The 13,184-nt window shown below is 39.7% G+C and overlaps 3 protein-coding genes across 3 annotated transcripts; all 3 read left to right on the forward strand.

Moving 5' to 3' along the window:
* Positions 1-362: 362 nt before the first annotated feature.
* On the forward strand, positions 363-3,002 carry LOC126830789 (tubulin alpha-2/alpha-4 chain-like). Its single transcript, XM_056102969.1, has 2 exons — positions 363-419; positions 1,617-3,002. The coding sequence occupies exon 2, from the start codon at positions 1,659-1,661 to the stop codon at positions 2,970-2,972; it is 1,314 nt and encodes a 437-aa protein (XP_055958944.1). The 5' UTR covers positions 363-419; positions 1,617-1,658; the 3' UTR covers positions 2,973-3,002.
* Positions 3,003-4,820: 1,818 nt separating this feature from the next.
* On the forward strand, positions 4,821-7,460 carry LOC126830788 (tubulin alpha-2/alpha-4 chain-like). The gene is made up of 2 exons (XM_050561188.2): positions 4,821-4,877; positions 6,075-7,460. The coding sequence occupies exon 2, from the start codon at positions 6,117-6,119 to the stop codon at positions 7,428-7,430; it is 1,314 nt and encodes a 437-aa protein (XP_050417145.1). The 5' UTR covers positions 4,821-4,877; positions 6,075-6,116; the 3' UTR covers positions 7,431-7,460.
* Positions 7,461-9,297: 1,837 nt separating this feature from the next.
* LOC126830779 (tubulin alpha-2/alpha-4 chain) lies at positions 9,298-11,899 on the forward strand. The gene is made up of 2 exons (XM_050561178.2): positions 9,298-9,334; positions 10,529-11,899. Exon 2 carries the CDS (start codon positions 10,571-10,573, stop codon positions 11,882-11,884), a length of 1,314 nt encoding a protein of 437 aa, XP_050417135.1. The 5' UTR covers positions 9,298-9,334; positions 10,529-10,570; the 3' UTR covers positions 11,885-11,899.
* The last annotated feature ends 1,285 nt before the right edge of the window (positions 11,900-13,184 follow it).

Genomic DNA, 13,184 nt, shown 5'->3' on the forward strand with positions numbered 1-13,184 from the left:
TACACTATTCGACTCTTTACGCAAGTAAAATTAGGTTCAGTTGCAAAATTTTCAACACATATAATCATAGTTAGCATGGAAATAAGTGATTATGTTACAAATAGTGAAAAGTGGAACACAGAAATATTAATTTCATCATGCCGAATAGTTTTTCTGTATTTTCGAGTGATATCATATCACGTGATTTTGGTACATAGCAGTTGGGTTAAATGAAATCGCATAATTATGCGGTAAGGTTTCACCTTTATTTCAATGAGAATTGGTTTATTATGTGTTAAGCTATGTGCAGTACAGTTTGGGGTCGGTGTTATTGGAAATTAAGGGAGTTATAGGCCAGTAACTTTTTTGTAGTCAAATGACTACAAAACTTGCGCAAAGGAAGGCCTTAGGAAGGTCCACTACTGTGACTGGAGTAAGACGTAAGACATAAGTAGTAGAACCACTTCTACGGGGGCGTTTAACCACGCCTGAAAATCCAGATGAAATTCTTTTAGCCAACACCAGTATAGAATCCTTACGCATCGAGCCACCGCGGACCCAAACCCTTTTGCACCGTTTACAGTCATAATTATGCAATTTGTGACGGACGGGTGTCGATCACGAGGCAGGGTATTTGTACTCTTGCCTAACACGTGATAACACTCGCCATTAAAAACACAGTGTGGTTTTGACGTGTGCTATTCATTTTACCATGTATTAGATATTATATTTATGTATATCTATATCTATATCGATAAGACGTTTATTGGATAATATCTATGATCTATATTATTGATATATAACATGATTGTGTCTGCTATCGATACAGATCTTGGTCCAACACAGCGGCACTTGGAGTATTTCATGTTTGTTATATTCCGCTGAATATGCCGATTGTCCAACCTTTTGTAGTAACCGATAGTAGCATTGACTTTGTGTTAGGTTTTAGAATCAGTTTTGTTTATCTTCGCTTCCCTTCCACTGCTAAAGACACCAACAAGAAAGCTAATTAATGTGTGAAGTGATTGTTAAACCGCATTCTATTTCTCACGTATGATTGGGTTTTCTCTCTGTATAAATAAATAAATCTGTTACACTAGAAGATTATCTCATTATGTTGTCAGTTCTTATATACCAATCAGTATTAGTATTGTGTAGTTATAATTAGCTCCCTTTGTTTCTCTAGCGACCACAGTTTCTGTGTTTGTAACTAAGATTAAGGGTGTTTTATGGGTCACTATAGACAACAGTTATTACAGTATATAAACTACGAACTGCGGAGTTCAAGTCATCATTTTTTTGACTTGCCTTCTGACAACATCAGTTATAGCAAGCTGTTATTTATTTCATATCGTTGACGACAAACTTTAATCTTCAAAATGGTAAGTTTCAAATTTTACTTCTTGGTTATATTACATGTATCGAGATGAAAAAAAACACCATTTTACAACAGTTACGTCTAAAACAATACTTAGTTGATTTTGTTAATTTACCATTTCGCGAGGTGTATCACCAAAGATAACATTTTTTGGTGGAAACTGATCTGTTAGGAAAATGGAATCCAACCTGGTGGTCGTATGCCATCTGATAAAACTATAATGAACCAACTGTTAATAATATTTTTTTATCTTTTCCAGCGTGAGTGTATCTCTGTCCATATCGGCCAAGCTGGTGTCCAGATGGGTAATGCCTGTTGGGAGCTGTACTGTTTAGAACATGGAATCCAGCCTGATGGTCAGATGCCATCAGATAAAACTATTGGTGGAGGAGACGATTCCTTCAACACATTCTTCAGTGAGACGGGTGCTGGTAAACATGTACCAAGAGCTGTGTTTGTTGATTTGGAACCAACCGTTGTAGATGAAGTAAGAACTGGTACATACCGCCAACTCTTCCATCCTGAACAACTCATCACTGGTAAAGAAGATGCTGCTAATAACTACGCCCGAGGTCATTACACCGTGGGTAAAGAAATCATTGATTTGGTTCTCGACAGAATCAGGAAATTAGCTGATCAATGTACTGGTCTTCAGGGATTCCTCATCTTCCACAGTTTTGGTGGTGGAACCGGTTCTGGTTTCTCATCTCTTCTCATGGAAAGATTGAGTGTCGACTATGGCAAGAAATCCAAGTTAGAATTCGCCATTTACCCAGCCCCACAAATTTCCACTGCTGTGGTTGAACCCTACAACTCTATCCTGACCACCCACACCACCTTGGAACATTCTGACTGTGCCTTTATGGTTGATAATGAAGCTATTTATGACATCTGCCGCCGTAACTTGGATATTGAACGTCCAACCTACACCAACTTGAATCGTTTAATTGGGCAGATCGTCAGCTCCATCACCGCCTCTCTACGATTCGATGGTGCTCTTAATGTTGATCTTACTGAGTTCCAGACCAACTTGGTTCCCTACCCACGTATCCATTTCCCCCTTGCTACCTACGCGCCAGTCATTTCTGCCGAGAAAGCCTACCATGAACAACTGACCGTGGCTGAAATCACCAACGCCTGTTTTGAACCCGCCAACCAAATGGTAAAATGTGATCCTCGTCATGGCAAGTACATGTCTTGTTGTATGTTGTACCGAGGAGATGTTGTTCCCAAGGATGTCAATGCTGCCATCGCCACCATCAAGACCAAGAGAACCATCCAATTTGTTGACTGGTGTCCAACTGGTTTTAAAGTAGGTATCAACTACCAACCACCAACTGTTGTACCAGGAGGTGATTTAGCCAAGGTACAGAGAGCTGTTTGTATGTTGAGTAACACAACTGCCATTGCCGAGGCCTGGGCTCGTCTAGATCATAAATTTGATCTGATGTACGCTAAAAGGGCTTTCGTCCACTGGTATGTCGGTGAAGGTATGGAAGAAGGTGAATTCTCCGAAGCTAGAGAAGATTTGGCTGCTCTAGAAAAAGATTATGAAGAAGTTGGTGTTGATTCTGTTGAAGGTGAAGGAGAAGAAGAAGGTGGAGAAGAATATTAGATAATGTTTGTGATTAAATAAATAATGTTAATTTTATTTGGTTTGATGTTTCTTTTTTTAGTTTCCTGTACATATAATACAATGATTTAACATCTCACTCGAATTACTAGGTCTTAAGGTCCATGTTCTAGAGAGTTGTTCAACTCGATCTACTATCTATGCAATGTAAGTTCGATCCCACCCCTGGACGTAAACATTGTCGCATCGTCGGGTGTCTAATTTTGAATAATCGTATATATAAAGAGATAATTTCATTGTGTTAAACCCTAAAGGACCTAGAACCCATTTGAATTCACATAATTATGTTATTGACATCAGTGGTTATTTTGTACCTCAGTGTGTATTATAGACGTCGAGATGGATGACCGAATGGTTAGGCCGTGCACATTGTATCATAAGGTCTGTCATTGAGTCAACTGGCCTGGTTTCGATTCCCCGGTTGTATGTGACAAGGAGCAGGGTCGCCTGTCCAACCTCGTGGGTTTTCTTCGGGTCCCCTGGTTTCCCCCCACTGCTAAAGACCCCTACGAGCAAGCTAATTAGTGTAATAAAATTGAACCATATGTTAGTCCTGAAATGACCTAGATTGTGCCGAACGGACGTTAAACCTCATTTCTCTCTCTGTGTGTATTATAGATAGACAAGAGTCTTCTCTTCCAAACCATACAAAGATGCCACAATTTTTAGATGCGGACACTGTCCGAAACGCCGACCAATTGTACCCTCTCTCGCCCCCCCCCCCCGGCCAAATTAAACGAAAACCCCATAAAGAATTTTTTTTTTATCTTTATGACCGTATTTAATACCCCAGAGTTTGTTTTCTTCTAACCCATACATAGATGTTTCAATTTGTAGTGGCGGACAAAGTACGTAACGCCGACCTGTCATGAGCAGGTTACCTGTGCACTGAGTTTAGAGGGGGTCGTGCAGTTAACCCTGCCCAGGTGATCCTAAAGCTAAATGTATCAGTGCTGGTCGTGTATCGTATAGTCCTGTGGAGATAGGCTGGTCCGTTTCCTCACCGGCTTCCCTCTTTTCAGATTTAACACCTGTGCGACCGAAAATAAAATAATCTAGTCGTTTGGTTATAAAGAACAAAGAATCGAGTCATCCGTACACGCACAAAGGTTTAGTTCACGTAAAAGATCCTTCTGTAGAAAGCAGTCCTGACTGGTTAAACCTTTTCGCCGTAATACATAAAATAAAGACAAATTCTGTAAAAAAAATGAAATGTCCTACTGTTCTCCTTCGAATGATATAAAGATGACGGACATACAGTGTGTTATGGGAGCAATTGTGCTCGGACAGCGGCGCTATGACCTACTCTTATAATGGATTCAAACGACTTTTACGTGTACACCGCGTCCTAACCGAACACAATTTAATATATGTTGTCCTCCCACATCAACAAACGTTGGGGTGGGAGTTAGGGGGCATTTAGCTGCAATTTTTAGCCGAGATAATTCTTATCTACGGCTGCAATTGATACACTATTCGACTCTTTACGCAAGTAAAATTAGGTTCAGTTGCAAAATTTTCAACACATATAATCATAGTTAGCATGGAAATAAGTGATTATGTTACAAATAGTGACGAGTGGAACACAGAAATCTTAATTTCATCATGCCGAATAGTTTTTCTGTATTTTCGAGTGATATCATATCACGTGATTTTGGTACATAGCAGTTGGGTTAAATGAAATCGCATAATTATGCGGTAAGGTTTCACCTTTATTTCAATGAGAATTGGTTTATTATATGTTAAGCTATGTACAGTACAGTTTGGGGTCGGTGTTATTGGAAATTAAGGGAGTTATAGGCCAGTAACTTTTTTGTAGTCAAATGACTACAAAACTTGCGCAAAGGAAGGCCTTAGGAAGGTCCACTACTGTGACTGGAGTAAGACGTAAGACATAAGTAGTAGAACCACTTCTACGGGGGCGTTTAACCACGCCTGAAAATCCAGATGAAACTCTTTCAGCCAACACCAGTATAGAATCCTTACGCATCGAGCCACCGCGGACCCAAACCCTTTTGCACCGTTTACAGTCATAATTATGCAATTTGTGACGGACGGGTGTCGATCACGAGGCAGGGTATTTGTACACTTGCCTAACACGTGATATCACTCGCCATTAAAAACACAGTGTGGTTTTGACGTGTGCTATTCATTTTACCATGTATTAGATATTATATTTATGTATATCTATATCTATATCGATAAGACGTTTATTGGATAATATCTATGATCTATATTATTGATATATAACATGATTGTGTCTGCTATCGATACAGATCTTGGTCCAACACAGCGGCACTTGGAGTATTTCATGTTTGTTATATTCCGCTGAATATGCCGATTGTCCAACCTTTTGTAGACACCGATAGTAGCATTGACTTTGTGTTAGGTTTTAGAATCAGTTTTGTTTATCTTCGCTTTCCTTCCACTGCTAAAGACACCAACAAGAAAGCTAATTAATGTGTGAAGTGATTGTTAAACCGCATTCTATTTCTTACGTATGATTGGGTTTTCTCTCTGTATAAATAAATAAATCTGTTACACTAGAAGATTATCTCATTATGTTGTCAGTTCTTATATACCAATCAGTATATGTATTGTGTAGTTATAATTAGCTCCCTTTGTTTCTCTAGCGACCACAGTTTCTGTGTTTGTAACTAAGATTAAGGGTGTTTTATGGGTCACTATAGACAACAGTTATTACAGTATATAAACTACGAACTGCGGAGTTCAAGTCATCATTTTTTTGACTTGCCTTCTGACAACATCAGTTATAGCAAGCTGTTATTTATTTCATATCGTTGACGACAAACTTTAATCTTCAAAATGGTAAGTTTCAAATTTTACTTCTTGGTTATATTACATGTATCGAGATGAAAAAACCACCATTTTACAACAGTTACGTCTAAAACAATACTTAGTTGATTTTGTTAATTTACAATTTCGCGAGGTGTATCACCAAAGATAACATTTTTTGGTGGAAACTGATCTGTTAGGAAAATGGAATCCAACCTGGTGGTCGTATGCCATCTGATAAAACTATAATGAACCAACTGTTAATAATATTTTTTTTATCTTTTCCAGCGTGAGTGTATCTCTGTCCATATCGGCCAAGCTGGTGTCCAGATGGGTAATGCCTGTTGGGAGCTGTACTGTTTAGAACATGGAATCCAGCCTGATGGTCAGATGCCATCAGATAAAACTATTGGTGGAGGAGACGATTCCTTCAACACATTCTTCAGTGAGACGGGTGCTGGTAAACATGTACCAAGAGCTGTGTTTGTTGATTTGGAACCAACCGTTGTAGATGAAGTAAGAACTGGTACATACCGCCAACTCTTCCATCCTGAACAACTCATCACTGGTAAAGAAGATGCTGCTAATAACTACGCCCGAGGTCATTACACCGTGGGTAAAGAAATCATTGATTTGGTTCTCGACAGAATCAGGAAATTAGCTGATCAATGTACTGGTCTTCAGGGATTCCTCATCTTCCACAGTTTTGGTGGTGGAACCGGTTCTGGTTTCTCATCTCTTCTCATGGAAAGATTGAGTGTCGACTATGGCAAGAAATCCAAGTTAGAATTCGCCATTTACCCAGCCCCACAAATTTCCACTGCTGTGGTTGAACCCTACAACTCTATCCTGACAACTCACACCACCTTGGAACATTCTGACTGTGCCTTTATGGTTGATAATGAAGCTATTTATGACATCTGTCGCCGTAACTTAGATATTGAACGTCCAACCTACACCAACTTGAATCGTTTAATTGGTCAGATCGTCAGCTCCATCACCGCCTCTCTACGATTCGACGGTGCTCTTAATGTTGATCTTACTGAGTTCCAGACCAACTTGGTTCCCTACCCACGTATCCATTTCCCCCTTGCTACCTACGCGCCAGTCATTTCTGCCGAGAAAGCCTACCATGAACAACTGACCGTGGCTGAAATCACCAACGCCTGTTTTGAACCCGCCAACCAAATGGTAAAATGTGATCCTCGTCATGGCAAGTACATGTCTTGTTGTATGTTGTACCGAGGAGATGTTGTTCCCAAGGATGTCAATGCTGCCATCGCCACCATCAAGACCAAGAGAACCATCCAATTTGTTGACTGGTGTCCAACTGGTTTTAAAGTAGGTATCAACTACCAACCACCAACTGTTGTACCAGGAGGTGATTTAGCCAAGGTACAGAGAGCTGTTTGTATGTTGAGTAACACAACTGCCATTGCCGAGGCCTGGGCTCGTCTAGATCATAAATTTGATCTGATGTACGCTAAAAGGGCTTTCGTCCACTGGTATGTCGGTGAAGGTATGGAAGAAGGTGAATTCTCCGAAGCTAGAGAAGATTTGGCTGCTCTAGAAAAAGATTATGAAGAAGTTGGTGTTGATTCTGTTGAAGGTGAAGGAGAAGAAGAAGGTGGAGAAGAATATTAGATAATGTTTGTGATTAAATAAATAATGTTAATTTTATTTGGTTTGATGTTTCTTTTTTTAGTTTCCTGTACATATAATACAATGATTTAACATCTCACTCGAATTACTAGGTCTTAAGGTCCATGTTCTAGAGAGTTGTTCAACTCGATCTACTATCTATGCAATGTAAGTTCGATCCCACCCCTGGACGTAAACATTATCGCATCGTCGGGTGTCTAATTTTGAATAATCGTATATATAAAGAGATAATTTCATTGTGTTAAACCCTAAAGGACCTAGAACCCATTTGAATTCACATAATTATGTTATTGACATCAGTGGTTATTTTGTACCTCAGTGTGTATTATAGACGTCGAGATGGATGACCGAATGGTTAGGCCGTGCACATTGTATCATAAGGTCTGTCATTGAGTCAACTGGTCTGGTTTCGATTCCCCGGTTGTATGTGACAAGGAGCAGGGTCGCCTGTCCAACCTCGTGGGTTTTCTTCGGGTCCCCTGGTTTCCCCCCACTGCTAAAGACCCCTACGAGCAAGCTAATTAGTGTAGTAAAATTGAACCATATGTTAGTCCTGAAATGACCTAGATTGTGCCGAACGGATGTTAAACCTCATTTCTCTCTCTGTGTGTATTATAGATAGACAAGAGTCTTCTCTTCCAAACCATACAAAGATGCCACAATTTTTAGATGCGGACACTGTCCGAAACGCCGACCAATTGTACCCTCTCTCGCCCCCCCCCCGGCCAAATTAAACGAAAACCCCATAAAGAATTTTTTTTTTTATCTTTATGACCGTATTTAATACCCCAGAGTTTGTTTTCTTCTAACCCATACATAGATGTTTCAATTTGTAGTGGCGGACAGAGTACGTAACGCCGACCTGTCATGAGCAGGTTACCTGTGTACTGAGTTTAGAGGGGGTCGTGCAGTTAACCCTGCCCAGGTGATCCTAAAGCTAAATGTATCAGTGCTGGTCGTGTATCGTATAGTCCTGTGGAGCTAGGCTGGTCCGTTTCCTCACCGGCTTCCCTCTTTTCAGATTTAACACCTGTGCGACCGAAAATAAAATAATCTAGTCGTTTGGTTATAAAGAACAAAGAATCGAGTCATCCGTACACGCACAAAGGTTTAGTTCACGTAAAAGATCCTTCTGTAGAAAGCAGTCCTGACTGGTTAAACCTTTTCGCCGTAATACATAAAATAAAGACAAATTCTGTAAAAAAAATGAAATGTCCTACTGTTCTCCTTCGAATGATATAAAGATGACGGACATACAGTGTGTTATGGGAGCAATTGTGCTCGGACAGCGGCGCTATGACCTACTCTTATAATGGATTCAAACGACTTTTACGTGTACACCGCGTCCTAACCGAACACAATTTAATATATGTTGTCCTCCCACATCAACAAACGTTGGGGTGGGAGTTAGGGGGCATTTAGCTGCAATTTTTAGCCGAGATAATTCTTATCTACGGCTGCAATTGATACACTATTCGACTCTTTACGCAAGTAAAATTAGGTTCAGTTGCAAAATTTTCAACACATATAATCATAGTTAGCATGGAAATAAGTGATTATGTTACAAATAGTGACGAGTGGAACACAGAAATCTTAATTTCATCATGCCGAATAGTTTTTCTGTATTTTCGAGTGATATCATATCACGTGATTTTGGTACATAGCAGTTGGGTTAAATGAAATCGCATAATTATGCGGTAAGGTTTCACCTTTATTTCAATGAGAATTGGTTTATTATATGTTAAGCTATGTACAGTACAGTTTGGGGTCGGTGTTATTGGAAATTAAGGGAGTTATAGGCCAGTAACTTTTTTGTAGTCAAATGACTACAAAACTTGCGCAAAGGAAGGCCTTAGGAAGGTCCACTACTGTGACTGGAGTAAGACGTAAGACATAAGTAGTAGAACCACTTCTACGGGGGCGTTTAACCACGCCTGAAAATCCAGATGAAACTCTTTCAGCCAACACCAGTATAGAATCCTTACGCATCGAGCCACCGCGGACCCAAACCCTTTTGCACCGTTTACAGTCATAATTATGCAATTTGTGACGGACGGGTGTCGATCACGAGGCAGGGTATTTGTACTCTTGCCTAACACGTGATATCACTCGCCATTAAAAACACAGTGTGGTTTTGACGTGTGCTATTCATTTTACCATGTATTAGATATTATATTTATGTATATCTATATCTATATCGATAAGACGTTTATTGGATAATATCTATGATCTATATTATTGATATATAACATGATTGTGTCTGCTATCGATACAGATCTTGGTCCAACACAGCGGCACTTGGAGTATTTCATGTTTGTTATATTCCGCTGAATATCCCTATTGTCCAACCTTTTGTAGACACCGATAGTAGCATTGACTTTGTGTTAGGTTTTAGAATCAGTTTTGTTTATCTTCGCTTTCCTTCCACTGCTAAAGACACCAACAAGAAAGCTAATTAATGTGTGAAGTGATTGTTAAACCGCATTCTATTTCTCACGTATGATTGGGTTTTCTCTCTGTTTAAATAAATCTGTTACACTAGAAGATTATCTCATTATGTTGTCAGTTCTTATATACCAATCAGTATATGTATTGTGTAGTTATAATTAGCTCCCTTTGTTTCTCTAGCGACCACAGTTTCTGTGTTTGTAACTAAGATTAAGGGTGTTTTATGGGTCACTATAGACAACAGTTATTACAGTATATAAACTACGAACTGCGGAGTTCAAGTCATCATTTTTTTGACTTGCCTTCTGACAACATCAGTTATAGCAAGCTGTTATTTATTTCATATCGTTGACGACAAACTTTAATCTTCAAAATGGTAAGTTTCAAATTTTACTTCTTGGTTATATTACATGTATCGAGATGAAAAAACCCACCATTTTACAACAGTTACGTCTAAAACAATACTTAGTTGATTTTGTTAATTTACAATTTCGCGAGGTGTATCACCAAAGATAACATTTTTTGGTGGAAACTGATCTGTTAGGAAAATGGAATCCAAACTGGTGGTCGTATGCCATCTGATAAAACTATAATGAACCAACTGTTAATAATATTTTTTTTATCTTTTCCAGCGTGAGTGTATCTCTGTCCATATCGGCCAAGCTGGTGTCCAGATGGGTAATGCCTGTTGGGAGCTGTACTGTTTAGAACATGGAATCCAGCCTGATGGTCAGATGCCATCAGATAAAACTATTGGTGGAGGAGACGATTCCTTCAACACATTCTTCAGTGAGACGGGTGCTGGTAAACATGTACCAAGAGCTGTGTTTGTTGATTTGGAACCAACCGTTGTAGATGAAGTAAGAACTGGTACATACCGCCAACTCTTCCATCCTGAACAACTCATCACTGGTAAAGAAGATGCTGCTAATAACTACGCCCGAGGTCATTACACCGTGGGTAAAGAAATCATTGATTTGGTTCTCGACAGAATCAGGAAATTAGCTGATCAATGTACTGGTCTTCAGGGATTCCTCATCTTCCACAGTTTTGGTGGTGGAACCGGTTCTGGTTTCTCATCTCTTCTCATGGAAAGATTGAGTGTCGACTATGGCAAGAAATCCAAGTTAGAATTCGCCATTTACCCAGCCCCACAAATTTCCACTGCTGTGGTTGAACCCTACAACTCTATCCTGACAACTCACACCACCTTGGAACATTCTGACTGTGCCTTTATGGTTGATAATGAAGCTATTTATGACATCTGTCGCCGTAACTTAGATATTGAACGTCCAACCTACACCAACTTGAATCGTTTAATTGGTCAGATCGTCAGCTCCATCACCGCCTCTCTACGATTCGATGGTGCTCTTAATGTTGATCTTACTGAGTTCCAGACCAACTTGGTTCCCTACCCACGTATCCATTTCCCCCTTGCTACCTACGCGCCAGTCATTTCTGCCGAGAAAGCCTACCATGAACAACTGACCGTGGCTGAAATCACCAACGCCTGTTTTGAACCCGCCAACCAAATGGTAAAATGTGATCCTCGTCATGGCAAGTACATGTCTTGTTGTATGTTGTACCGAGGAGATGTTGTTCCCAAGGATGTCAATGCTGCCATCGCCACCATCAAGACCAAGAGAACCATCCAATTTGTTGACTGGTGTCCAACTGGTTTTAAAGTAGGTATCAACTACCAACCACCAACTGTTGTACCAGGAGGTGATTTAGCCAAGGTACAGAGAGCTGTTTGTATGTTGAGTAACACAACTGCCATTGCCGAGGCCTGGGCTCGCCTAGATCATAAATTTGATCTGATGTACGCTAAAAGGGCTTTCGTCCACTGGTATGTCGGTGAAGGTATGGAAGAAGGTGAATTCTCCGAAGCTAGAGAAGATTTGGCTGCTCTAGAGAAAGATTATGAAGAAGTTGGCGTTGATTCTGTTGAAGGTGAAGGAGAAGAAGAGGGTGGGGAAGAATATTAGATCTGATTCTTTTTAAGGAATAAAACTGAAATCTGAACCCGTGAAAAATGTTTTTATTTCTCTAGAATCGTTGTGTTGAAGTTATATCAATTTCTTGGTTTAAAACCGGGACAACTATATGGCCTCTTGTAATGTGACGTGTTTCGATCCCAAGCTTCTACGTGACAAATAGTAGGGTCACCTGCCCAGCCTCGAGTTTTCCCCGGTTCCCTCCCACTGCTAGAAAAAAAACCCCAAGCGAATTATTGAAATAAGATTATACCATATGTTAGTCCCGAAATGATCCACACTTTTGTCGAGTTTACGTTAAATCCCACTTCTCCCTCTATTCATCTCACTTCAACTAAATTCTTTCAGAAAATACTAAAGGTCATTTTTTGGTATGCTAATTATTTTCTGCCAAAGATTCATTCGAAGATCCAAGTTATCTGAGCCTATTTCCCCATTGTCTGATCGATGTTAAAGTAGCTAAGTCTCTAACTCAATATCATCCAAAATCTTCGACATTGACAACACGATTTATTTGTCGGTTTAAATCAACATTGATGTTGTGATCTTACCGGGAAAAGATGGCCTTCTGATATCCAATATTTAAGACAAAATAAACATTTTACAATTGGTACACGAATCGTGTACCATAATGCGTTTCAGCGCTATGTGTAATAAGGGACTCGAAAAACGAGGCTGGACATATTCCACAAGTCATGTCAAACGGTGACGCTATATTCTTATCTGGATAGCATGCCCAATAAATACTATCGGCGTAGACTGGAATAACCAGAAGCTAGAGGTTGAAATTCGATTGAGAATACTGGCGTATGTCGCCGAACCTAACTGATTAGAAATTACAGTAAAAACAGAAACGATTGAATGTAAATCAATTTATATACATTCATATTACATTATTGTATGCGTTCCGACCCATTTGTGTCAATTTCTAGGTCCCAAATATTAGCGACTTAGCTCCTTTAAGATGCAATTTGTTCTGTTCTTTGTGTGCCTTATCCGGGAGATAGTCGTGTATTTCACCGAATTGAAAATACAGTATTCTCGGAAAAACACCCTGCAGGAAAATCCTTAGGCTAGTTTAGGAATTGAATTCAAATAATTGGGCGGACAGACAGGAAGGTAATGGGATTTATCTATATCAACACGATTATTGATTACCGAGCGTAGGCAGAAATGTACATGTACATGAAATGGGTTTTTACGTCCTACAGTTCTGCCCCGACAGGGCTAATGAAGACGGAGAAATGTACATGATTTTGTTTCATGACAGCATACGTTATATATAAACGTC

This window comes from Patella vulgata, chromosome 8 (genome assembly GCF_932274485.2).
Source record: "Patella vulgata chromosome 8, xgPatVulg1.2, whole genome shotgun sequence".
NCBI classification, from domain to species: domain Eukaryota; kingdom Metazoa; phylum Mollusca; class Gastropoda; family Patellidae; genus Patella; species Patella vulgata.